We start from the raw sequence: 26690 nt of genomic DNA on the forward strand, positions 1-26690 counted from the left end.
TTAATCCACAGTCACCTGGGATACTTTTCATCTTCCTCATGACCCCAAATAGGATATCCAGAAAATGGATGAATAGATGGTTGGATGAAAATGAGACATCTATTTGCTGAAAGGCAAATTATTTGAGGCTGACTCACCACATGACTAATCATACAATAATTACGTAATAAACTGTCCTCATAACAACATTGAATGGAGGCTACTCAGTGGCAACATTGAATGGAGGCTGGTGTACGTCACATTCGCGTCACAGGACGCTTGCTCAGCCGGCAACTTTCCTCAGCAACACCCATTTTATCTCTGTAATGCTCCCTCTTGTTACCTCATGTATTTAAACCCTGCCCGTGTGTTTCTCCCTGTTGGTGTCTACTGTTGCTTCCCGTTTGTGTCCGCGTCTGTTGGGCCTGCCTCTATTTCCCCCTGGTTTCGTGTAGAGGCTCACGGTCAGACTCTCTTCCTAGTCTATTCTTGGTCTGATTGGAATTCTGTTTCCCACTCACTGTCCGTGAGCCTCTTTCCGCCTGTGTCTTTGTTCATCTTTCCCCCTTCCCTTCAGTAAACCCTGGTCTAAGATGCATTTGGTTGCCCTGCCCCACTCATTCCATGACAGTACACATACTTTTCCTTTCAGAATTAATATGGATAGTTAAAAAAAACGTGATAAAATATCTGTAGGCATATATTTAAATCTCCATACCCATAATGAACACAACACAGTAGTAGCATACAGCAGAGTAAGTGCATGCTATTAGCATTGGTGGGACACCGAGACAACATTTTGAATTGACTGACAAAGCATATAAAGACAATCAACAATTTACACTCTCAACTAGTAGGGACTTAAGGGTGTCGAATGGTACACACGACCTGAAAGCATTGTAGCCCTTGAATCACTGTTATGAACAACAATAATTGCATGAATGCAAATTTGCCTCGGGATCATGTGCCTGAGGCAAGCAGACCCAATAAATCCCGACAAGGTGTTGAAAATATTAATTCATTTTTCCCATTTGTCAAAAATCTGTTGTCTATAAAATTCTACAATTAACTCCATATCATCAGTTAATTGGTTACCGTACTATCTGCACTATAAGGGGCACTTAAAAGTCTTTAATTTACTCAAAAAACCACAGTGAGCCTTATAATCTGGGGCACCTTATATATGGATCAATTGGTGAAATTGTTAATCCATACTGGTTGTACACAGCACTCTACCAAAATGTTTTAGTACGACTAGTAAATCACAAGGTTGCATCGCTTTCAGCATTACAGCAACCGTGGTCAGGGCGTCAACAAAGTAATAGTGGTAGTTTAGATACTTGTTTCAATCTACACAGCCCTTGTTCTGGTTGCGTTCAGAAATTAATCGGTGCGGCGCACAGGACTTTCAGAATTGTCAAATTGGATATCCAAAAAATGTTAAATTCTTCACTCCTTCCTCCCAAGGCACACACACAAGAGAGTACTGTGGCCTTGTGAAGTCCAGGTAGCTAGAGGTTTCTGAGAAGTGCCGGTACTCCACACCGCTGCGTATTAGCTAACTTAAAGCACTGAATCTAGCCACAGTTATGAGTGTATGTGGACATTATTTTGTGAGGTGATAGCATTACGAAGGTGTGTGTGTGTGTGTGTGGTTGTGTGTATGTGTGTGTGCGTGTGTTTGTGTGTGTGTGTACACACCTGAATGCTGAATGCATCTAAGGCCACAAGCAGCCAAGAGGCACTCAGACAATAAATGCAAACTTATTTTATTTACGATAGCCTCCTGAAGCAAGCACAAGGTTTACATTACATATTTTATGACACCATTTGATTTTGGGATGTTATTCTTTTCCCCCAGGATACTCTTCAGTGTAAGAGGAATTTCACCCGGTGGAGGGATAAGGATGACTTTCTGCTATATTTTTCTTTCGTGTTATATGTTAGGGATCTGAGAGTGTTAACAGTTTCGAGTTGGGATTTGTTTTGTTTCTTCCCTTGGGGGCTTTCAAATGTGGCACAACCTTTCACTGGACGGATATTACGAAGACTATTTCTTGAGTTTTTTTAAGATTGTCATTGAAGTAAGTTTAGTTGGACTACCATTATAGGACTCCTTGGGAACAGACCTTGATCCCCCTAACCCTAATTCACTCGCTGAAATGATATTTTACTGAGTATGTGAATGAAAACTTTACGCAAATTCACTAATGCAATACGTTTTGGAACAAATTACTGGATGCCTTGTTCAGTGTTCTTGCGCCATATCCTTTCTCTATTTTTCATATCCTATTTTCCCAGCTTTTCATAATGTTAACATAAAAAATAAAACGAAAATATAGTCAGATAAAAAATAGTTTCTCACCCAGTACACTCAGTTCTGCACTTGCAGTGATGTTGTGGTTCTTGTTGGCAGCAGTGCAGGTAAAACTGCCGGAGTCGTCATCGGTGACAGTCTTGATGATCAGATTGCTGCCAGCCAACAGAGAATACTTCTTATTCCTACAGGAAGAAAAGAGTTTGCATTAGTTTATGATCCCAAGTTGCAAGTGCACTATTTCCCCAAAGTGGTATCTCTTTTGTCCGTCTACATTTTTAGGCTCATAGAGAAGGATACTGGTTGACATGAGGAAACATTATTTATACTGTTAGTACAGTGATAAAATCTCCACTGGTGCTCAGCCTCCCTTGGAGGTAGTTCATTCTCTGCAAAAATTCTCAAGACTCCTCACATTTTTGTGTGTTGATTATCTTTAGCGCTGCTTCAATTAGAGCGGTTCAGAATCAATGTTTTGGTCAGAGCAAAACTTACCATAAACAAGCTCGATGAGCAAAACATATCTGTAGCTATATGCACACATTAATACATATTTTAAAATCAGCATGAGCCAACATACATGTGAACAAAAATATCATTCTTGAATAATAACTGCAATCATTACAGACGATTACAAAAGGGATGAGAGTATAAGAAACCCTATGTGTGTCATTTTGGAAACTTCTACTACCTGTTGGGTTCAAGTGGAATAAGAGCACAAACATACCATGTTTGAATCACTTCTTCACCTCTCCGCCACTGAATGCTCGGAGTGGGATATCCAGTAGCAGAACATTCCAGAACGGCGTCAGAACCCAGCAGAGCTGTTACTCTCAAAGGACGCTGGAGAAACTGGAGGTTTCGGTTTATACCGGGCTCTGCGTGAAAGAGATGGAGAAAGATGTCAACATTAATATCAAGACTAAAACAACTATTTTGATACAGTGTATTTGTTCGCACTTTAATTGTCAAAAGAATAAGGTGTCCCATTTTAAGAGTTTGTATGAAAGCATAAAATATACAACTTTTCTCATCAGTCAGTGCTTTATGTCGAACTTTTCTTGCCTGAGGGAACCTCCGATGTCTTAAATTGAAGGATTTCAGACATCTTGCCGCATATACAAAGTTTTCCTTAAGCGTTTCATGAAATATCTGAGTCATAGTTTGTTTTACTCCCCGTCAGACCGACAGACCGACAGACCGACCGACAGACCGACAGACCGACAGACAGACAGAGAGAGAGAGAGAGAGAGAGAGAGAGAGAGAGAGAGAGAGAGAGAGAGAGAGAGAGAGAGAGATGGACAGACAAACAGACTGACGGACGGATAGACAGAGAGAGATACTTACATACATACATACATCATTGTATTAGACTTTCCATCTTTCAGTGGTTTTTCATTATCTACCGAAAATTCTCATATCAGGGGCATCCAAAGTCTCCTGTATTTTTCATGTAGAATTTTGACAGCTTCTCAGTCCTTTCCCTTTTTACACATCTGCTATCCACACTTGAGAGATGTACGCTGGAATTTCCACTGACACTCTCCTCACCCAGTTTTCTGGGTTTGTGCATTGTTTTGACTTCACACTCACCCATGCACTCCTCTTTCTCCTCAAGCATTTATTCTACCAACCTGGCATGCATCCCTCCCATGCGGCTCACTTGCCCTTCTCAATTTATTATCTTGCTGAATTATGTTACCATGTTAGGTATTGTGTCCACTAGCTTCTCAGGATGAAGTGAAAGCCAAACAATAACTAAGCAGTATATGTCCTCAAACATTTTGGGGGGAATAAAAAATAATTTACATGAAGACATGTTTTTTTTCCTATTCTTTCATTAAACCTTTCACAGGATGATGGTTCACTCTTTTGCTTCATTGTTCTGCATTGAAGGCTTGAATAACGTATTACAGTTGACGCCTCCTCTTGCCCAATGTCAATTGGGATAGGCTCTCGCGCAACCACAACATAAACAATGTCATAAAAATATTAACGATTACAATTGTTTTATTCTCAACTGATTGACTATCCATTGTTAAACACACAGTCTTACCTCAAAACCATCATTTTTGATAGATTCAATCCTACTGCACAGTATTTCAGATATAAGGGGTAATGTAAAGTTGAGTTGCATTGTGGTTGATATGGTTGATGTATCTTTAATTTCTACAACAAAGAAGAATGAAAAGTCTGTGGACTCACGCTAAACTCTCGAAGAGCTAGCAATGAAAATGAAAAGCTTATGAAGACCCTTATGAGGCAAGGCAAGGCAGATTTATTTATATAGCGCATTTCACACACAAGGCAACTCAATGTGCTTTACTTAAAAAGGATTAAAAAAAAACAAAGAACATAGAGCATAAAAAAAAAAAAAATCCATCCATCCATTTTCTGAACCACTAATTCCCCACGGGGGTTGCGGTCGTGCTTGAGCCTATCCCAGCCGTCATCGGGCAGTAGGCGGGGGACACCCTGAGCTGGTTGCCAGCCAAAGGCACAATCGCAAGGCATACAGAGACGAACAACCATTCACACTCACACCTAGGGACAATTTGGAGTGCTTAATCGGCCTATCAAGCATGTTTTTGGGATGTGGGAGGAAACCGGAGTGGCCGGAGAAAACTCATGCGGACACGGGAAGAACATGCAAACTCCACACAGGGAGGGACGGAGGTGGAATCGAACCCGCACCCTCCTATCTGCGAGGCGGACGTGCTACCCAGTGGACCACCGAGCCGCCCCAAAAAAAAAATAGCATATAATAAAATTTAAAAAGAGAGGATTTAAATTTAAGAATACGCTACGGAAAACAGTCACGTTTTTAGCCCTGCTTTAAAGGAGCTAACAGTTTGAGCAGACCTCAGATCTATGGAAAGTTTGTTCCACAGGTGAGGAGCATAATAACTGAATGCTGCTTCTCCTTGCTTGGTTCTTGTTCTTGGGACACACAACAAGCCAGTTCCAGATGACCTGAGAGGTCTGGATGCTTCATAAGGAACAAGTAGATCAAGCATGTATTTTGGTCCGAGACCATTCAGCGTTTTGTAGACCAGCAGTAGGATTTTAAAATCTATCCTTTGACTCACAGGAAGCCAGTGTAGCGATCTAATGACTGGTGTTTGTAAGGACTCTGGCAGCAGCATTCTGGATCAGCTGCAGAGGATTTGCCTGCATTATTTACATGAATGTCATTTAAAACTTTTAAAAGTACAGTCTCAGTGCTGTGGTGTGGCCTAAATCCAGAATGAAATGTATCAAAATGATTGTTTTGCATCATAAAAGCATGGATTTGCTGGAAAACAACCTTTTCAATGATTTTTTCCAGGAATGGTAGATTTGATATTGGCCTATAGTTACTAAATGTTGTGGCATCCAGATTTCTTTTTTTTTAAAGAGGTTTTATTACTGCAGTTTTCAAAGCCTGGGGAAACTGGCCTGCTTGAAGAGAACTATTTATTATCTGTAGTACATCTGGAGCTATGGAGCTAAAAACAGTTTTAAAAAAGTTGGAAACCAGAGTATCAAGGCTGCATGTTGTAGGCTTTAATTTTGAAACCATTTCTGTTAGAGTTGTATTATCTATGAGACTTCTTTAAAACCATTATTATATCAGATTGGTTGTTAAAGAGAATGTTGACATATAAGTCAATTAAAAATTGTGTTCCACAAAATGAGACGGTAGCGCCTCTTCTAGTTCTGTTTCAGTCCCAAAACATGTTTTCTAACTCTGGCAGCGATATGAGCAAGACAATTTGGAGTCAGTGGAGGAATGGAAATGATCAATTCATCTTTCTAATCTGGACCTACTAATAAAAACAACTCACTTAACTCCATCCATTTTCTGAACTGCTTTGTCCCCATGGGGGTCGCGGTCGTGCTGGAGCCTATCCCAGCCATCATCGGGCAGTAGGCGGGGGGCACCCTGAACTGGTTGCCAGCCAATCGCAGGGCACACAGAGACGAACAACCATTCGCACTCGCACTCACCTCACTTAACTCAATTCAGAAAAAATGGGGCATTCTGTTTTTTCATTTTCTCATTTTTGTCAACTCTTGAATATCAATTGTTTGCCGTACTGCACCTTGTCTTTTGTGCCTTTGTCAGAACTTTAATCAAACCATGTCACAAGATGAACAAAATCATAAAAGAAGACGAGATGAACCCCAGATTTGGTTAGTCGACTTTTTTCATTGTTAAACAAGTGCACAAACACACACACACACTCGCTTGTGTGGTCTTTCCTTGTGTGACCTCTCATTTTTTCCACACACTCACTGATCACTTAATAAGGTACACATTCTAATCACATCCAATACCCACAATGTTTTGATTGACTCTATCAGAGAGGGATGAAAATAAAATAATGAAATAATTGTAATTTTATTCATGTCTTAATCTATTTCTGTATTTGTGCAATTGATTTAAAATAGTCATTGATTTGGTTGCTATGTTATGGAAAGGAAAGTATCTCCAACAGAATCATTCAAAACTCAGTGAGTATTGATAAAATTTGTAAACATATGCATTTAAATGCTTTATTATATATATATATATATTTATTTATTTTTTCTATTTAATTGTGTTTAATCTTAGAATCGGTTTGTAATTATGTTGCAAATACAACTGGAGAGTATTTCACAACAAATCCATCTAGTAAAATAATACACTTAGTTTACATTAAAAAAAATCACACACATACAAACACACACACAGACGTAAACACACATCAGTGTTTGCCCTCAGGTGGTCCCGCAAGCCGCAAGCTAAAGTACAAATATCAAGAGAGAGGAATTTTTGGCGATAACATCGTGGCAAATAGACACCGGCCCATCAACCCTAACCCTCAAAACGTTAGCACATGCACACTATGAATATTGGTAAAACATGTGGAATGTAAGGATTTTCAAACCAAACGACAAAAAGAGGACAAGATCATCAGCAAACAAAAGCTGAGCACAAGTATACAACAAGCAAAAAAAAAACGTCGACGCAGCAGATTTCCTTGTTGGTCGCAGAATAAGGAGTGAGGGATCAAAGAGATAATCACTGAACACAGTGTGTCTCTGATCTCTTTGTTGACACATAGAAAGGGGGTGACTCATGGAATACGACAAAAAGTCCCAGAAAAAGTCAATGAAGGATTTTGTAATTAAATGTGCTTGTAAGAACTATCGCTTAATGCAGTCTCGTTATGAGAGCACAGTATGTTTCATCTAAAACATAGGTGTCAAACTAAAAACCCGGGGGCCAGATTCAGCTCGCCACATAATTTTATGTGGCCCGCGAAAACAAATTGTGCATCGAATTCATGTGTGAATAATAAAATTGCAAGTTGTCTTCACTTTAAAAAAATTAGGATATTGTTACTAGTATACTAGTATAATACTAGTAACTGATTTAATCAGTTTGTGGTGTAGCCTATACTGCATATAATATGATGTGTTCATTTATTTATTTAGGTCATAATGACCCTCCAAAGGAAACAATGACCACGATGCGATCCGCAAAACAAATGAGTTTTACACCCCTGATCTAAAACAACATGCCTTGCCCAGAAGTGCAATTTCCATAATTTAACTCCAGACAATTTGGAACCCAAATGGTGAACCAGAAATAAAACTAACATTGCCACATATCCAGATGATAAAAACGGCCCACTTTATGTGTATACAGTATGTCGATATGTCCGATGTGTACAAATATACCATATGTATGTATATGTGTGTGTGTGTGTGTGTGTGTGTGTGTGTGTGTGTGTGTGTGTGTGTGTGTGTGTGTGTGTGTGTGTGTGTGCGTGCGTGCGTGTGCGTGTGCGTGTGCGTGTGCGTGTGCGTGTGTGTGTGTGTGTGTGTGTGTGTGTGTGTCGGAAGAGTATAGAATGTCAGACATTGACAAACTCCTTGGTTCTTCCAACTTGCAGACATAGTAATATTATATTCACTGTATGTATGTGCAGTCATTGTTTTACTGTACTTCACATTTTGGTGTTTCTTCAATTCTCCAGCAGTGAGAACAGAATCATAAGGGAAGTCACCTTTTTATCTGGATGCACAATTGGAGAAGACCCTGCTGTTAACTGACCCCATTTGAAAGATATGGAAGAGAACAACACTCATGACATAGTATAGTACAGACTGACCGATTGAAATATAGTTTGTTGTTTTTGCTTTTCCATGAAAAAATCAACTTTTGCCTTGCAGGGGACCATATACACATTTAAATTTAGGACTTTCCCATGTATAAACGGGGTGGGATTAACTGACCATTAGGCCAGTTCAACAGGGGGAAATACAACATTTTCACCGAATGCTCAACTTTTGAATGACTTTTAAGGTCCCTCAAACAAGAGGGATTGTTAGGTTAGGACTCCTTGGCACACACAATTAGTTAGGTTGTTGTATCGCTGTGACCTTTTCTCTTCCTGTGGCCTTCCCAATCCATGACACTCTTTGGCACGCTTACTGGTTAAATTTGTGTAAATGGTTTTCATAAAAGTTCCATTTTGACCCTAGCATACTCATACATAATATGAATAGCATACACATACATGTGAACAAATAGAAGCATCTGTGTTTAATATTGGCAAAATGTCTCAATATTTAGTTTTTAAATGCTTATTAATCAGCAAGTACTGTAAAAAAAATGTGTGAACATCTGAGCCGTCAAAGTGTCAAGAAATGTATTTGCAGTGCATCAACGGTAGGGGCGTCACCTGGGAGAACCCGCAGCTCAGCATCTGTCCCCGTCCTTGTGCTGCCAGGGTTGTCTGCCAGACAGCGATAGGTGGCTGAGTCTGGAGGCTGGACACGGCTGACCTGCAGTGAACCGGATGGCAGCACCGCCAGGCGAGAGGAAGGGTCAAATGTCATTGGCAGATCGTCTCGGTTTTTCTGCCAGCGGATGACGGGCGTTGGTTCCCCCGAGACCTCACAACGTAGCAGCGCTGTGTCGCCGAGGTACGATGAGACTGACTCCGTGGGGACAACTACTCTTAGCGGACCTGGAGCGAAACAAGACAGAACAATTTATAAAATGTGGACAAAAGGAGTTATGCATTTGAGAGTTCTGCACCATTATTTCAGCATGAAAAAAAGTTAGCGATGAACAGAAATTTAACATAACATTAAACATTTCTTAATTGCAGTGGTTTGACTGTATTCTTTTTGTGATATTAGTCAAGTTAGGTCAAATGCTGAAACTAACATGAGTAGTGGATAGAGCTGAACGTCAATAAATTACACTTAAAAAATATCCATCCATTTTCTGAACCGCTTTGTCCCCACGGGGGTCGCGGGCGTGCTGGAGACTATCCCAGCCGTCATCGGGCAGTAGGTTGCCAGCCAATCGCAGGGCACACAGAGACGAACAACCATCTGCACTCGCACTTACACCTAGGGACAATTTCGAGTCTTCAATCGGCCTACCAAGCATGTTTTGGGGATGTGGGAGGAAACCAGAGTGCCCGGAGAAAACCCACGCGGACACGGGGAGAACATGCTGACGTGCTACCCAGTGCGCCACCGAGCCGCCCTGCTTTTCTTACAAATTATTTGAATGATTAAATGTTTTTTACGCTGCTTTGTCCATTAGTGTTTGTTTAACTTTGCAACAAAGAGAAAAAAAAATCTGCCAAAATCATCTCAAGACAACAACAAAAAGTTTATGATTTTTTTCGGATTAAAAAAAAAAAAACCCTAATATTGGCCGATTGGTCTTTATGAAGTTAGTCTAGCATGAAGTTTTATCAATCAAAAAGTGACAAATCATCAAGATAATTTTCCTAAATATGACCAGTTCTGACAAAGAATTTTGTCAATAATTTCTAGCATTGATAGACTAGTTCTTCAAATAATAATAATAATAATAATAATAATAATAATAATAATAGTGTCACGGTGAGGCGGCACTGGTTAGCATCTCCGCCTCACAGTTAGGAGGGTGCGGGTTCGATTCCACCTCCGTCCCTCCCTGTGTGGAGTTTGCATGTTCTCCCTGTGCCCGCGTGGGTTTCCTCTGGGCACTCCGGTTTCCTCCCACGTCCCAAAAACATGTTTGGTAGGCCAATTGAGCACTCCAAATTGCCCCTAGGTGTGAGTGTGAGTGTGGATGGTTGTTGTGGTCTGTGTGCTCCGCGATTGGATGGCAACCAGTTCAAGGTATCCCCCGCCTACTGCCATGGGGACAAGCGGTATAGAAAATTGATGCATAGATGGATTGATCATAATAATAATAATAATGTTGTCACAAATAGCAACTCAATTAAACCTATCCATGCACAGCTTAAACAGGGTGAAGAGTTTCAGGTCAACGAGAATGAAAGAGAAAGCTAAAAGGACACACAACACGTGTTGCAAGATCTTTTTTTCCAAACAGCAGGAAGACAAACACATACCAGACAAAGAGAAAAGGACAAGTCAAACATTATGGATGAACACTTCTAGCCTGGTGTCTGGCACACCTGCCGCTTTCTGTCTGGTCAGATCCACTTCAAGAGCAAAGAGCCTGTGGTCACATAAACACAGAAGCTGCCCACTGCCGGCCTCATTCTCAAAAGACTTAACTAAGTGTTGTTTTTATTTCATTGAGGCTGCAGGGTTCACATGTCCCTGTAAGTCATTTTGAAACGGGGTGATAAACTGTGAACATTTTGCCAGTTTGCTGGTTGCACATCAACCTCATGCTGAGAACTACTCCATGAATTTAGTGCCCCTGGTGACAGACGGTTACGAGCAAGTATTTTAAAGAACTTCTGCGCAGCCATTCATCCAGTCTTCCATTTTTAAGGGTCATGGGTGAAATGGAGCCTATCTCAGCAGACTTATGGAGAAAGGCGGGGCTAAACACTGGACTGGTTGCCAATTGAAACTTGGGTTCTAAAAACTTATTATTTTGAAAAGGTTCAAGTTGCCGGAGTACCGTATTTTCCAGACTATAAGGCGCACTTAAAATTTTCTCAAAAGCCGACAGTGCGCCTTATAGTCTAGTGCACCTTATATATGGACAAAATTCCTAAATTTAAACTGGCCCAAAGCATTGTGTCATGACATCAATCATGAGTGGCCCGGTAAAGACTATGAATCAAACAGACTATTATTTTGTGATTATTATTTCACATTATTTTATGATTATGAAGTAATTTGTTGCGTCTGAAGTTGAAATAAAAAAAATAAAATGGAGAATGATTTGATTTGGATTAAAAATCTGACATGATGCATTAATGGTGCGCCTTATAGTCCGGTGCGCCTTATATAAGGACAACGTTTTAAAATGGGCCATTCATTGAAGTTGCGCCTTATAGTCCGGTCCGCTTTATAGTCCGGAAAATATGGTACACAATGGATAAAATTCTGACAAACCTTTGTAGTCTCATTTGGTACACATTGCCCAACTAAAATTTTGTTACAGCTGCACAGACTTGAACATTCCATTTTGGGGCTCAATTTGTGAATCGGGAAGGCTTTCCCTGACAAATATTGTTCTGAATGTTTACTTTCATGCAACTTTGACACTATTACTATTTTGTTGCTGACAAACCTCAATGTTATTTTGTTGTTTTACCCAACGAAGGTTTGTTTTTCTTTACAACTGCAAGGTCATCAGCTATGACATCATCGGGAAAAGAGGTGAGAGGGAACAATGTGACTTGCGAGTCTTATGTAAGCTTTGTTGCTGTCTGTTTTCATGTGAATCAAGTTGTGCCACTTAGTTATGCACTAATATACACAAGAGCATACCTCCTCTGTGGACACAGATTTTAAAATAACCCTTTGTCTACCAGCATGAAAACAGCTGTTTTGTAAAAGGTAAAGCTTGTCAGCTTAAACCAATATACTCCACAGGGGAGTGTCATTGACAAAATAGCTATTGTCATGTTTAAATTATCATTATCTTTCTCTACTTGTGTGTAACATGTTAATATTTGTTGTCTAATTATTCTGTAAAATCATGACCATAATCTGTATCATCACAAAATGAATATTATTAATGCAATGCTTATTAATGACGTAAAATTATTAACATTATTTCAAATCATTTAAGCAACGGTATTATTTTAGAACTGTGTATAAAACTGGTCACGTTTCACATTAATCAGTACCCAAGAATGTTGTTTCATCTTCAAAAAAATGTAATAACCCCCGCTGTGAATTGATTGGGGGAAAAAATGATCAGCAAATAGATAGGGTTGGGGGGTGGCTATGAGTTGATGGTTTGTGGCACAGTTTTACTTTATCAACGTCTATCTTCCAGTGAAACACTAGCTTACTTGCTCATACTCTTACTTGCTCCCTACTCAATGGTGTCTTTTGAACGACATGTCAACTCAGTCTTGATTCTGCGAGTGCCCGCCAGCGCATCCCTCTGATGTCAAAGATATCGAGTGCTATCATTGCCTCTCTCCTTCCTCGAGCGAATTTGGTGCTGTACGCGTGTGTGTGGCATGCTTCATGATAGCTGATATGCAAATCAATTGCACTTGCACACAAAAATGATTGCCTAACCACGCTGCGTGATCTGCATTTAGGGATGGGTGGTCCTGAATTAAGTCCAGTATTGGACAAATGTGGAAAATCTCCAAAGCCCTTTATTTTATAAAATGACACATGAATAATGCATTATATTAATAAATAAAAATAATAATACAGCTAAGTTGTGAAATGAACTTGGTAAATGTATAAACATGTAGACATTGTGAGTTTTATTTTTCAATGTTTACATTTTTTAAGTCATGAATAAATCAGCTGGTTAGTGCCTGATCTGAAACGATCATAGACCATGTTGCCAGATTTGTATGATCTAAAGTGTGAAGCAGTGCATTTACAGAAAACTTCATTAAAAGAGGAACATATGATCACACAGAATACAAATCAAAGCAGGAAAGAGAATTAGGCAAGAGCAGGGGGAAACAGGTCAAACCACCAGTGGGAAAAGAAGGGGACATGAAAGGAAGGACAGAAGAGGACTGGGAGGAAGCATCAAGAACGGAGTAGTTGAACCCGAACATGGCTTCACTTTCAGACCCTAAATTTAAACCTCCATTCGTCTCTGAATGAGGTTGCTGTCTTCTCCACAATTTCTAACAGTGTTTGACAAACACACTAAATAAATCAGATGGATGCAAATCACAGCAAACAGACGCAAGCAGCAGAGGGATGCTGGGCTAAAATTGCTCTGAATATCAGCCATGGGAACAATTATTATCTCCATTTTGCCGGTCAAACTATAGCCTCTCTCCCCAAACTGCTTTTAATTGGAATTAGTCCAAATCTACAGAGACTTTATCACTAATTGGGAATGGATGGAATGCTCAGTTCACAACGGAATCCTACAGGCTCGAGATGCTTATTTCGTACTGAGTAGCCGGCAAGTATTAGGAAGGGATCCAAGAGCGGAGACATTGTGAAATTGAAGAAATTGAAATTGTTTTGCTTTGTGCAGTTTTTAAATAATTTGAATGATTGATATTCTTCACACGTCACCTACAGATGACAAGTAGCTTCAATATATTTGGTAAAATATAATGCTAAACACTGAAACAGAGGGTTCCTTTAATCTTCAAAATACACACCCACCTTGGTGTTCAGTGTTGCTAATTAATTCCCACATTACAGTCGGCTCTTTTTTGCATACACAGAGACGCCATAGCTGCTAATTGAATTTTTAAGCTTCCTCTGCTCATTTGCATTTTGCCTTGTAATGTATTATTTGTCCCTTCTGTCAGCTTTTTTGTCTTATTCCATTGTTATCAAAGTATTTTTACTGCCTGTCTCATTATTTTTTAAAACCATGCGTCATATTTTAAGGCATGTCAAGAGAAAAACACAGGAAAACAAATTGCCCAGTTGGGTACCAATATATCACTGTACATGAAATGAACCTGGAAATTAAGCACAGAATGTGTTCACATGGTTACAAATGCTGATATGCAAAGTGGCCATTTGTTTTTATACAACAGAATTTTGTCTGATTGTTTTTACCAAACTTGAACAAAGAAACTATTTTTAAAGGAAAATTAAACCACATATAAATAAATGGACCAAATTTTAAAATACAGTAAAATTTACTTTTAAAGAAAAAACATGAATTGATGTCATGAAAAATACTTTTATTTTATTCTTAGTGGTATTTTGATTAAACTATAAGTAATTTCAGTATAGCATAATCATTAAAAAAACAGAGCGGTGAAAAAGTATATAGAAGTGATCTGCATTCAACCATGAGCTGTATTTAATCACAAGTCCATCACATTCCCCAAAATCGATGTTAATTTTTTAGGGGGGTTGTTTCTTTTTTTACTTTTCAGATGCATATATAATGTGAAACAATACATCAGATCACATATTTTAAAGAGTATTTTACAATAGGTAATGCACACAGTGCATATCTTTCTGTCTATCTGGCGTCTTTTTTCCAGAAATTGTATTGATTTGTAGACACTTCATTGAATTACTTTGGTAAGCATGAACAGTCAAGTGAGTAAGGGGAGGAGGAAATATTACATAATGTGGCTATGTCAGTGTAGGAAAAATGAAGGACAGGCCGAGGGGGGGGGGGGTTAATTATTTTTCAATACAATTTCTTTTAGCAGACAAACCAATAAAAGTACAGTTTTTGTCAACCATTGGATAAACATTGTTTGACTGGCAAAAGGAGGAATGCTCCAGCTGAGCCCAGAGATCTACGGTCTTGAAATCAACAGGTGCATTCAAATATAGGTATAGTATATAAACCTTCCATCCATCCATTTTCTGTACCGCTTTGTCCCCACGGGGAGCCTGGAGCCTATCCCAGCGGTCATCAGGCAGTAGGCGGGGGACACCCTGAACCGGTTGCCAGCCAATCGCAGGGCACACAGAAATGAACAACCATCCATACTTGCACTCACACCTAGGGACAATTTGGAGTGCCCAATTGGCCTACCAAGCATGTTTTGGGGAAGTGGGAGGAAACCGGAGTGTGCGGAGAAAACCCCCCAATTTTTTTTTTTAATTTATAAATCCAATTCGTGGTCTAAATTAAACCATATATATAATATATTTGGTTATATTTGCTTTTGTTTTCTGCTGTGCCCCATGTTCTTATGACCTTACTAGGAATTTTTTGTTCCTGTTTTCATCAGCACTGTCTGTTGTGTCTACTAATCAGCCTCCTTCCAGCTACTTGTGTCCTATTTATGTGCCTTGTCATCTAGTCAGTTTTCTTGGTTCCTTTCAATTTGTCATTATTTTTAGACTATAACTGCTTTTGCAAATAGGACTGGAGATTTGGAATGGGCCGGCAATTGGGGGTCAGATAGGTTGGATGGAGGGATTTGAATTATTATATATTAAATTTTCAATGAAGCACTGTGATGCGAGTATGAACGGTGCTCCATGACCCTTCCTTCTACTGGCTTATCGTAGAAACCAAAAGCTAAATACTTTTCCTGAAGATAATGTGTTGTCCTCACTGCAGTGTAGCAACTGAAGCTATCCAACAAATTACATCTACATACTGCACTTATGGCGACACATTAAGGTTACTTCAACACAGTTTTTTCTCATTCTCTTTCAAGAAGCTGTACCGCCCCCCACTCTCCCGCCCCCTTCCCGTGGTGCCCCAAAATGTTTTGCCTTACCTGCCACAGTGACTCTCGCAGTCCGGCTAACAATACTTCCTAGTCCTTCGAGTGTGGAGAGGCACTGGTATTCCCCCTCATCAGGGCGGTGGTGTCGCGTGTGCACTATATTGTGGACGAGCAATGATCCATTGGCCATCTCCTGCCGTCGTTCATCCACCAGGGAACTGAGTAGCACACCGTCCTTCCGCCATGTGATGGTAGGGGTTCTGGACGCCATGTCTGAGTGTGCCTGGCAATCAAGCTGTAGCACACCACCTCGCACCGTTATCGTGTCTTGAGGCTCCTTAGTGAATTTGAAGTCTACGAAACCTCCAGGGCTAATTGACGATGATAATGTTGACGATGATGAGGCCTCTGAGGCTGCAGCCAGGGAGAGGAAAAGAGGAAGACACAAGGTATAATGAATATAAAAGTGTGGTAAAGAGCTTAATACACATAGAAATCCAGTGTGCATCAGTAAAACAAATATTGTTTATTGAAATGACAGATGTGTCCCACTTTATGGCCTTCCTGTCAACATGCTTTATCAAAATACACTTGGTGCTCATTCTGTAGCACATTAATGTTTAGCTAAACTGCTCTGAAAAAAGGTGTTGTTTACTGCCAAGAGCCAATTTGTATCCCAGAGGCCGCCTTATATTCGATCAAGCTACGATTGTAACCGTAGCGGACCATAAAGAGATTGTTAGACAACAAAGGTAGTAGAACACGAAGGAAAAAAAACTATGGATGTGTTGATGGTTTATAGATTTTGCAATAAAAGCTGCAGGTGAATTGAAAGTGCAGTTCCATTGCTTCTAATAGGACTCTTCTCAAGCATTTAAAAGGATAAATCTGAAGCCAAATCAGTGCAGTTATCTCGACATGCAAGGCGTGTATCTTTACTAACTAACTTTGAAACTATTCTCAATGTCAAACAACTAAAACTATGCTGCATTTATTACCGTTGTTAGGGTAGCTGTCCATAAAGATGTGTGTTTGAACTGTTTTTAAAAATGCAGGTTTAACCTCAATTCAAATCTATTCTGGAATTTGTAAACAATGGACAGCAAGTCTCTATTACTTTTACTTTTGAATTATGTGTGAGGGACAGTAGAAGACACCACAGTGACCTAACAAAACAAGATCACCAACAAAGCCCAGTAAGCCAGTTCACGTCGACCTTTTTTGATATCTCTCATTCTTGCTCACTGAAATCGAGGTAGTCTACATGTCACAGTCTACAATGCTTTCCACAATGCTGGGTGGTCGTTTTATGAAAGTTTGTCTGATAGGTAAGCCACAGTATATTTTCGCACATCTGGAAAAAACAGAGGACAGCCTTTGAAGCAGAGAAAATACCATATATGCAAAATATTTACCATATTTTTCAGACTATAAATAGCACATTTTTTTTATAGTTTGGCAGATCCTGCAACTTATACTGAGGTGCCGATGTCACAATTTTGTGAAGTCATATTTATTTTCATGAATCTTTACTATTGGTCCGCCCATTTGGGTGTCATTTTTCCAACAGTAATGTGGATTTTGGGTGCCAATCTGAGCTCTACTGTCATTGGTCTCTGTTTTTCTAAAATACATTTACCACAAAAGTGTGACTTATCATCGGAAAAATATGTTAAACTTGTAGTGCACCATTTTGCAGAATGGCACCCTATCGCTGAAAATCTGTTTGTTTTCATATCCTTATATTTAATGCAAACTTGCAAAAAGCTCAGATGGCAGTGAGCTGCAGTTGTGACATATCTACTTGCGTTTGATGTTGACGACGGTAAAAAAGCCTTTCATCCTGATCAGAGAAGCAATTTGTATGGTCAAAGGCGTTACTTCTTGCCTGCGGGCTTCTTGGGAACTGATCGTAGATGTAGTAAAAGGAGTCACACCATGGGGAATTGACTCTTATTTAAAAAGTTCAAACAACCGAGGTGTAAAGGATGAAAATTACTCTGTACAATTTCCCTGGTTGGATTACATGTGTGTGAATTGCCTTTGTGTTTCAGCACCAATTGAACAATCATAAAAAACATGCATAACCTTTTTTAACATTTATTTTCATTGAGACGTGAAACAATTTAACTTCTGTTGTTATGTTTTTTCACAAATTTTCTTTTTCTTTTTAACCCCCACAGTGAAATAAGACTAACTCGTTTTTCATTTGTTCATCCCACAACTAAATGTCTCAACACAAACTCGTAAAATTTAGTTAACATCAAAATGTTTAGGTTAAAAAAAATTCAAAACAACTGGAAAGAACTTTAATTTCAATTTACCAAGTATCACAATTAACACAAGGAAGATAGATTTATGACGCATCTTCTACTTTTTTCGTCTTTATCAACTGGTGTCGCACATCCCTCAATCCTCATCCGTCCATCTTTAGCTCCTATTGTTTTGACCCCTCATTTATGTCTCTCTCTCTCTTTTTGCTTCATGGTTTCCTTCATATTGATTCCCTTTCAGCGGTCCCCCTACTCTCTCTCTCTATCGGTAAATCACTATCTCGACAGTTCTATCTCTACTCACTCCCACCGGTCCCTCTCTCTCACTCTTTCTCAAACACAAGCACAGACACACACAGACACTTCATCAGTGTGTCCTTGTCCTAGTTGTCCTGCAGTTTGATGTTATCACTTTCTGTCTGCTTGCAATTTCTCTTCTCATATCACGGCCTGGAAATCTTTTTTTTTCTCCATATTTCATTTACAGAGTGATCACTGTCACAGATTCTTAAAAAATATATATTTAACTTGTCCATAATTTACTTTCCCAGTACTATATGTGGGTGAGCACGTGCTCGTGTGTAATATGGCTGCCATGGTGACAAGGTTGAATCTTTGGCAAGCGTCAAACTCAAGGCCCATGTTTTATGTGGCGCGGAAAAGCGTGGACATACTCAAGAATCTATTTTATTGTATTTGCTTCTCAGTCCTTGATCTTCTGTTTACATGCTAGGTCCCCCTTCAAACTTTCTTCCAACAAATAAAAGAAATTACTAGAGGCAAGAAGTGTGGAGTAAGGACATCCTTTTCTTACTGTCAAGATTCTCTATGACAGTTATTCAGGCCTCACTTGTATTCATTACCTTTATTTAATCGACAAAAAAAAAAAAAAAACAGTTACATAATGTAGAAAAAGGTCTCGGCTTTCTGTATTTAATGCTTGAAAAGCAAACAAGTTGTTTTTAACAGAATTACTAGATAATATTGCTATTGTACTGTACGTACATATGCAGAGGGTGTTATAGTCTAGGACTGTCACCGTGGAATATTTTGAGAATCGATCATTCTATCGACTAAGCCATCAATTAGTCGGATAATCGGATGCATTTTTATTTGAATCAAAGTGTGTTTCAAAAAACATTTTTCTCCAATTACTATTTATAAACTGATTATTTGTGTTCATTTCGTAGTATTTAGTGCTTTAAAAAATAAACTAAAAATGTAAGCAATATCACACAAAAAGGACATTTTGTAAAAAAAAGTTGATAGAAGAAGAATATTCGATGATTAAATTATGAGGGGACTCGTTTGATTATCGGTGTGTTGTCGATTAATCGATCAATTTTGGCATCTCTATTATAGTCTTTACACAGGATAATGATGTCAATGCCCAGAGACCTAAACAGTCCAATAAGAAGAGAAAAACATGTTCACAGCTAAGTATGTATGTACAGGATATGAAAAACTAACCTGAAAGGAAGTAGGCCGTTACAGCCTCAGAGCATCATAATTCGTTTTTAATGGCCTAATAGAGAATAGAATAATATAAAGTATCTCCAGGTACCAAACACAGCATATATCTGAGTTTTCAGCATGCAATACAAGATATAATACATTATAATGCCAAACCTATGTGATCCAAGTATGACATTTAAATATCAGACTTAGACAAATAAATCATATAGCTACTGACTAAAATATGTATCCTTACAATATTTTAAAAAAATCTGCAAATGTCTATCAGTCATTTTTTAAGGTCTTGCATTGCATTACTGTGGTCCTCTGAAAACCGCGCTATTTCAGCAATAGAGAGGTCGAAAGATATAGAGCCATTCGGGAATTTCAACGGTGGGATGCAAGTTGATGACAGCAATGTGGACGACAGCCAAACCCATTTGAAAACACACACCAACTCTCCCAGTGACTGACATCACGGGTTAGAGCCTGAAAGAAGACTATATTAAGACGCTGGGGAGCATCCAAGAAAGTGTGTTTGTGCATGTGCGTGTGAGTGTGTGTGTGTGTGTGTGTGTGTGTGTGTGTGTGTGTGTGTGTGTGTGTGTGTGTGTGCGTGTGTGTGTTCGAGAGTGTGTGCGTGCGTATGTGTGTGTGTGTGTGTGTGTGTGTGTGTGTGTGTGTGTGTGTGTGTGTGTGTGTGTGTGTGTGTGTGTGTGTGTGTGTGCGTGCGTGTACGTATGTGTGTGCTTAAACTGTGCCAACTGAAGCCTGCCAGGAAAAAAATCAAAGGAGGAAACTGGAAAAAGAAAACTGAGCTGAAGGAAGGAGGGAAAGGAAGCGGGAAATGAAGGTTTAATAGTGGCAAATGAATACTCTTACCAAAAAGCTCATTTAGAGCGTATTCTAGTCTGAATTTAGCATTGTGTCCCAAATATTTCAGTGGAACGCAGCAAGGCAAGATGCATTTTTGCTAGACTGATATTGCAATTGCAGATGAGACACTTTAAAATTTCCCAACATGGTCAAATGTCTCTCTGAATTTATCATTCAAACAAATGTCAAAATTCTGTCCATTTTTTTAAAACAATTAATTAATGAACAACCATGTTTGACTACGTTAAGGCTCTACTCTATGACCCATGTATTTGGAGGTAAGTATAAGGAATGGAAAGGAAACCAACACCTTAAATTCTAAAAAAAAAAAAAAAATTCAAACCACTGTTCATCATATAAATCCAAACTATTACTCTGCCATCAGAGATATTTCCCAACCATGAGCCCATCTGCACTGAGCTCAAACACCAGCTGGACAGCATTGGTGTGTGTGTGTGTGTGTGCGTGCGTGCGTGTGTGTGTGTGTGCGTGTGTGTGTGTTTAGCATTTTCACATTAAGCCTTCATTAACAAGTCTCACCTGTCAACCACCCTCTGTGTCTCATTGAACTATAATTCCCATAATCCCTTCTGTAATCTCACATCTGAGCTTCACAAACCCTTGCGTGCACACACAAACATACGCGCGCACACACATCTACACACACAAATACAACTACATACACTACTATTTACAGAACTAGTCTAAATTCTCTCATTAAATTCTTTTTCGTGTGTGTGTGTTTGTGTCTAGTGAGAGAAAATGTTAATTATTAATTATTTAAGTACAGCATGTATCCATAAGGATTTGTTTTTCTTCAACAGATGCACTTTTGCATAAATTAAAAAAGGGTGTTTTGACTACATGTTTCTGTCAAAATGCCCCAAAGATCAAGAATTACAGTATATTTATCCACCCTTTTCCGACCGAGGACCATGGACTCGGATTCAGAGGTGCTGACCCTCATCCCGACCGATGTTGAGCTCACAGTGGGATAATCTCAAGGAGCAAATCAGCATTTTAAAAGGAAAAATGGTGTCAGAGCGATTGTATTGGTCTTTGATCACACATTGACTTCCTTAAAATCCAGACTGAAAAAAGTAGTGTAAGGCCTTACAAGGATAGAGATATAAAGTTGAAAAGAATAGAAAGCGGTGTCAGATGTCTTTTTTTAAATAATTCACATTCAAACTCTTTTCCTTTAATCGTCTTATTTCTGGTCATTGACATTTCACTTTCCAAAAGAGGCTCAAGAAAAAATCAGTACACAACTACAATATGTTGAAATGTGTGAAATATCTTGAATACTAGAACAATAAAGACGTTTTCCTGTCAAAATTTTATCAACTGTATCTTACACAAGTAGGCTTTTTGTGCGACACAATTCCGAATCAGTTTTTGCAGCAAGCCTCAGCCTAATCCAACGGAAACATAAAATTGCTCCCACCAGTTGAGAAAACGACTTCATCTGGAAGCCATTTCCAGAGGTTGAAGGTCAACATATGAGCTGCTCCGTGTGCCACCACAGTCACGAGCTCTGCGTTATTATAAACCACAATCATGTGGAGGGAAAAGGTTAGTTAACCATGTGGCCTACAGTTTTCACATTAGAAGAAGCAGGTTTGGATGACAAGTTATAAAGCTGCTGCCTAGAACAATAAAAGGATCGTCACTGGAATAAAAACTGACAAGAAGTAAATGTGAAAAGAACAGAAACACCAAAGTCACTTCTTCCAACCAACTAAAACACCAAGGCTTAACCAAATACGATGTGATGAACTCAATGAAACAGTGAGTTAATGGCCCTTCATTTCATAGGTTTGCAACTTACATTTAAAGTATAAATTCAGATTATGAACTGAGAGAGAGCTCAACCTAACTCGTGCTCTAATTTCCCTGTGTTCTGTTTTTGTTGTTGTCAGTTGTTGTCATTGTGTCAGTTCTAGAATTGCAGGGCCAACATTAGATCGATACATAGAAGCTAGGGGCTCAACATTTGTAACCATTCAAATGCAATCTCCATTTGCATGTGTTGAAGTGGTAGAGGTGTTTGTGTGCGTCATGATTTTTTCTAGTTCATGATTTTGCATTCATTGACCTCTTTCATACTGTATAATAAGTACATGTAAAATGTTAAGATTTGACCCCATTTATACATGCATACAAACAAGCACACGTACACAGCAAAATGCAAATAGAACTTGCTGACTGTTTCTCGTGCATAAATGATTTATGGAAATGTATCATTCTCATGGGAACATGACTACCAGCTTGTAAGGACAGCGGTCGTTGTGGCACATGTAACCCCAGATGCCATGCAAGCTGGATACGGCTCCGTATTCTGCTGTCTTATTTCATGTGAACGAAATGCAACTTGGATTTAATGTCAGCTGGTAGTTTAATCAATTCCATGATTTTACACGTGGTGCTCGAGTAAAGGGGTTTGGATGAATTCTGATGTAATTCTCAACAGTATGTGTACTGCACTATGGAAATTATTGAGGCTAGCCTGTTAACTTGTACATCTTGCCATGTTGATTGAGTTTGCAATGCTGACTCATCAAAATAAATGACTTGGATTTCACTGTTTGCCATTTTCAAATTCATTTGTAGACTTTTTTAAACCTACACCCGGCTTATTTACGACAATATATTTTGCTTATTGCATATTTTTACTCAATCCATCTTATTTATTTATTTATTTATTTATTTATTTATTTATTTATTTATTCATTCATTCATTCATTTATTTATTTATTTATTTATTTATTTATTTATTTTTATTGTTTAATTAAATGGCACTCAAAATAATAAGAAATTATTCAGACTTTCACATTTTGTGTTATACAGTAAATGTGCTTGCGTGTTTGGGTTTTTTTGGAGTTGGGGGGGTACATCGACTTCCTACCATATTCCAAAAACATACCTGGAAAGTTAATTCAAGACTAAAATGTCCTGAGGGTGCATGGTAGAAGAATCATATTAACAGGATATAGAAAATATACTGTAAACAAACATTAGCAATCAACACCATCCCGAGTCTTAATGAATGCTGAATGTCAAAAGATATCAATGACTGTAAGTCACTGATTTGTTGTCTCAATAGCTTTTCTCAGTATTGTGGTGGGGCCCCTCCACACAAAAACACGTTTCAGTACATCTGCACAAAATCTTCTGATCGAAGGCAATGATCACTTTTATAATCCTATTTACCTGGAATGATGGGGGAAAAAAAGTAGTAATCACAGTTTGATGATGAATTATTGCAGTTTGATGCGTCCCCACAATTCATGTGTGACTATGCGCAAACCACCATCATGGACAGAAACAAGATAACAAGAAGGTCAAATAAAAGTGAACCCTCCAAGCTTGTGTTGACCTTACTCAAGCGCAGTGCTTCAAAATAGTGCCTCAGACCATGTATTGTTCTCCAAATAAAACATGACTGAGTTATTTTATGAGATTGACAGTTGGAAATACTTAACATCAATGCAATCATAAAACGTGACTGTACAGAGATTTATTCTCCTGTCCCTTTCAGAAGAAACTCAACGGACTGGGGCCTTTGTGTTCTTATTACCATTTCCGAGCCACACAATGAGATAATTAGTTTGGAGACATTAGATACAGTTGCTTAAAATACAAAGTGATGTTAAAGTCTACATACACACTGACACACAGTGTTTGGCACCTGATATTACCGCTGAAGATGGCAAATTGGCAGTTGGCCGAAAAGAGACATCTGAGATGACCATGAGTTAATTCATTGTTCCTTCTCCATTGTTAAAGCTGTCTCTTTGAAATCGTCACACCTGACCTAAGAGCATGAACAGTAAGACACAGTGTGTGTGTTTGTGCGTGTGTGTGTCTCTGGCAGCATGGGGAGTGTAAGGCTGTAGACAGATGAGGATTTTTATCGACTGACACCTTATCATATTTTCTGTCACATCTTGACAAGTACCGCCAGACAGTATTGAATGGTCGGTTGAGGTGTGTGTGAGTGTGAGTGTGTTACACAAACGTTTTACAGCAACAACACTACTCAACCAATACATATTGTATGTATTGTATTCCTAAAATGTATTTTTGGGATTCATGGATTTTTTTACAAAACTATTCTTGTAAACAAAGTCAGTAAATAAAAGATACAGGTAGGATGAGTATTTAGTGTTTCCACTATTTTGGCCATAATGTTTTGATGGCATTTAAGAAGAATTACTAGGAAATCTAACATAACCTCGCAAACAGCTGGCCAGTCAAGGCATAATTTTGGCTTTAACTGAAGATAAAATACACACAACAATGTCAGCAATTACATTTTATGATGCCATTCTGTCTTAAATTGATCCCTGACTTTGTTCATTTTTGCTTTGTAATAAACTACTTTCCTCAGGGGGGGGGGAAAAAAGACTGTATCGGGCGAATTAATACCCCTAAAACTACACAAAGGCCGAACTAACTAACCCACTTACACATGGCTTTTATCTTCAGTGAGAAATGACTCCGAAGTAGTCAAGGACAGGACATTATCAGCTTCCTTTGCAGCATACTGAACAGCAAGTCTGAGGCAGTTCAACTGCAGTTGCAATGTGACTCGATGTGTTCTTAGCAAAGGGCAAACCTGAGGGGACGATAGAGAGTGCAACGTGTTCTTGACCTCCATGTATTACTACTTACCAATATTTTAGATGTCAAGTCTCATGTCGATTTCCTCCATCTCATGAATGTGCCCCAGTGTATTCTGCTAAAAATGAGTTTGGAAGCGATACTATGCAAATTGCTGATGTCAACTAGTCATCGAACAGATTGTTTATTGGACTCTAAATGAGCGTCTTTGTCGTTTTTGACAGATGCTGAAGCCTCATCAACGCATAGTCACGTCTGTTGCTTTGAGAACAATGCAACACATTCGCCGTACACATTACATGGCAATATCTTAGTGTGTGTGAGGCGCATGTGTGTCTGACATCCGTGACCAATCAAGACAGAAGCCACAGGCTTTCCAACTGCCGTCTCCTGAGACCAAGCAGTGGACAGCCAATATGTCACACGCACACACACGCGTGCACACACACACGCAAATACACACATTGTAAGGTTGACAGATTGGTAGTTTATGGGTGTTAACAGACAGAGGGAACCTCTTTCTTCACCATCATCCGTCATTGCCTTCAAACCAACCTCCTCTGCGCGTACACACACACACGCATGCACACCACACATACACACAAAGACACACACACACAAAAGGTAGCTAGCGTGTGTGTGTTCTTTATTAAAGCAGGTAACAAACAGGGAATACTGCCATTCAGCAGTGGATCCTTACGAGATAAAACATTGTCTGAGTGTGTAAAAAGAAGGAAATTAAAGAGCTGCAATTGAAGATTAGAGGTCAATAGCATGTTGACCTGGGTTGAAAAGTGAGGCCCTCACAGAAAACAACAAATTAAAAAAAGAGTGGTCACAAAGAGAAGTGTGGCGGACAGGAACTCTTTTGCTAATGAGGAATCAAATATAAATGATTCAAAATGAGACACCAGTAGTGCATTAAAATAAAATCTCACCAAAAAACAGATTTTTCTTAAAAAGTGTTTACATTGAAAATGAAAAAAAGAGCAAACGCTTTATTCCTGTATCAGTTAGACTTTAATTGGAAGGCGGAAGTCTAATAGTGGTGGCTTGCAAATGCAAAACTTCAAGTTGTTAACACAACTATTAGTAGTAATCAAATTGAACGGGGCTCTGAATGGTTGTTTGTGTCTATGTGTTTGGTGGTCACTCAATAAAGTAGCAAAGTTGAACTCACAGTGTGTGGTATACTTCACAGTGTGTGGTATACTGTGGTATACACATGAACCCTCGTCCAAAAATGTGCGGTGGGTTACTTTGGTTACGTGAAAACATGCCCATTTGCCACAGGCTTTTCCCCTTTCTCACGCGAGGTCGAGTAGAATAGGCTCTAGCACCCTAATGAGGACATGCAGTATGAAAAATTGAATGGATAAACTTGTAGCAAGACTCTCACACAGATATGCACACTCACACACTCCTACTGACAAGAACAAACGTACACAAATAAAGAACAAACACTCACAAGTACCTAGAGGCCTCTGTGGTTCATATTTAGTGTATATTTCAAGATGTGTGTTTGTGTGTTTGTGTGTGTGTGTGTGTGTGTGTGTGTGTGTGTGTGTGTGTGTGTGTGTGTGTGTGTGTGTGTGT

At 39.1% G+C, this 26690-nt stretch overlaps 1 protein-coding gene across 1 annotated transcript in view; it reads right to left on the bottom strand.

Moving 5' to 3' along the window:
• The window catches only part of dcc (DCC netrin 1 receptor), a 212975-nt gene that overhangs the window by 139229 nt on the left and 47056 nt on the right, over window positions 1-26690 (bottom strand). The window contains exons 2-5 of the mRNA XM_085926817.1: window positions 15916-16278; window positions 9013-9300; window positions 3024-3174; window positions 2345-2481 (exon numbers count right to left, since the gene is read on the bottom strand). Coding sequence (XP_085782943.1) covers window positions 2345-2481; window positions 3024-3174; window positions 9013-9300; window positions 15916-16278 — 939 coding nt within the window. The remainder of the gene's footprint in view (window positions 1-2344; window positions 2482-3023; window positions 3175-9012; window positions 9301-15915; window positions 16279-26690) is intronic.

The sequence above is a fragment of the Syngnathus leptorhynchus genome, chromosome 12 (assembly GCF_054491065.1).
Source record: "Syngnathus leptorhynchus isolate UIUO chromosome 12, UIUO_Slep, whole genome shotgun sequence".
Lineage (NCBI taxonomy): Eukaryota > Metazoa > Chordata > Actinopteri > Syngnathiformes > Syngnathidae > Syngnathus > Syngnathus leptorhynchus.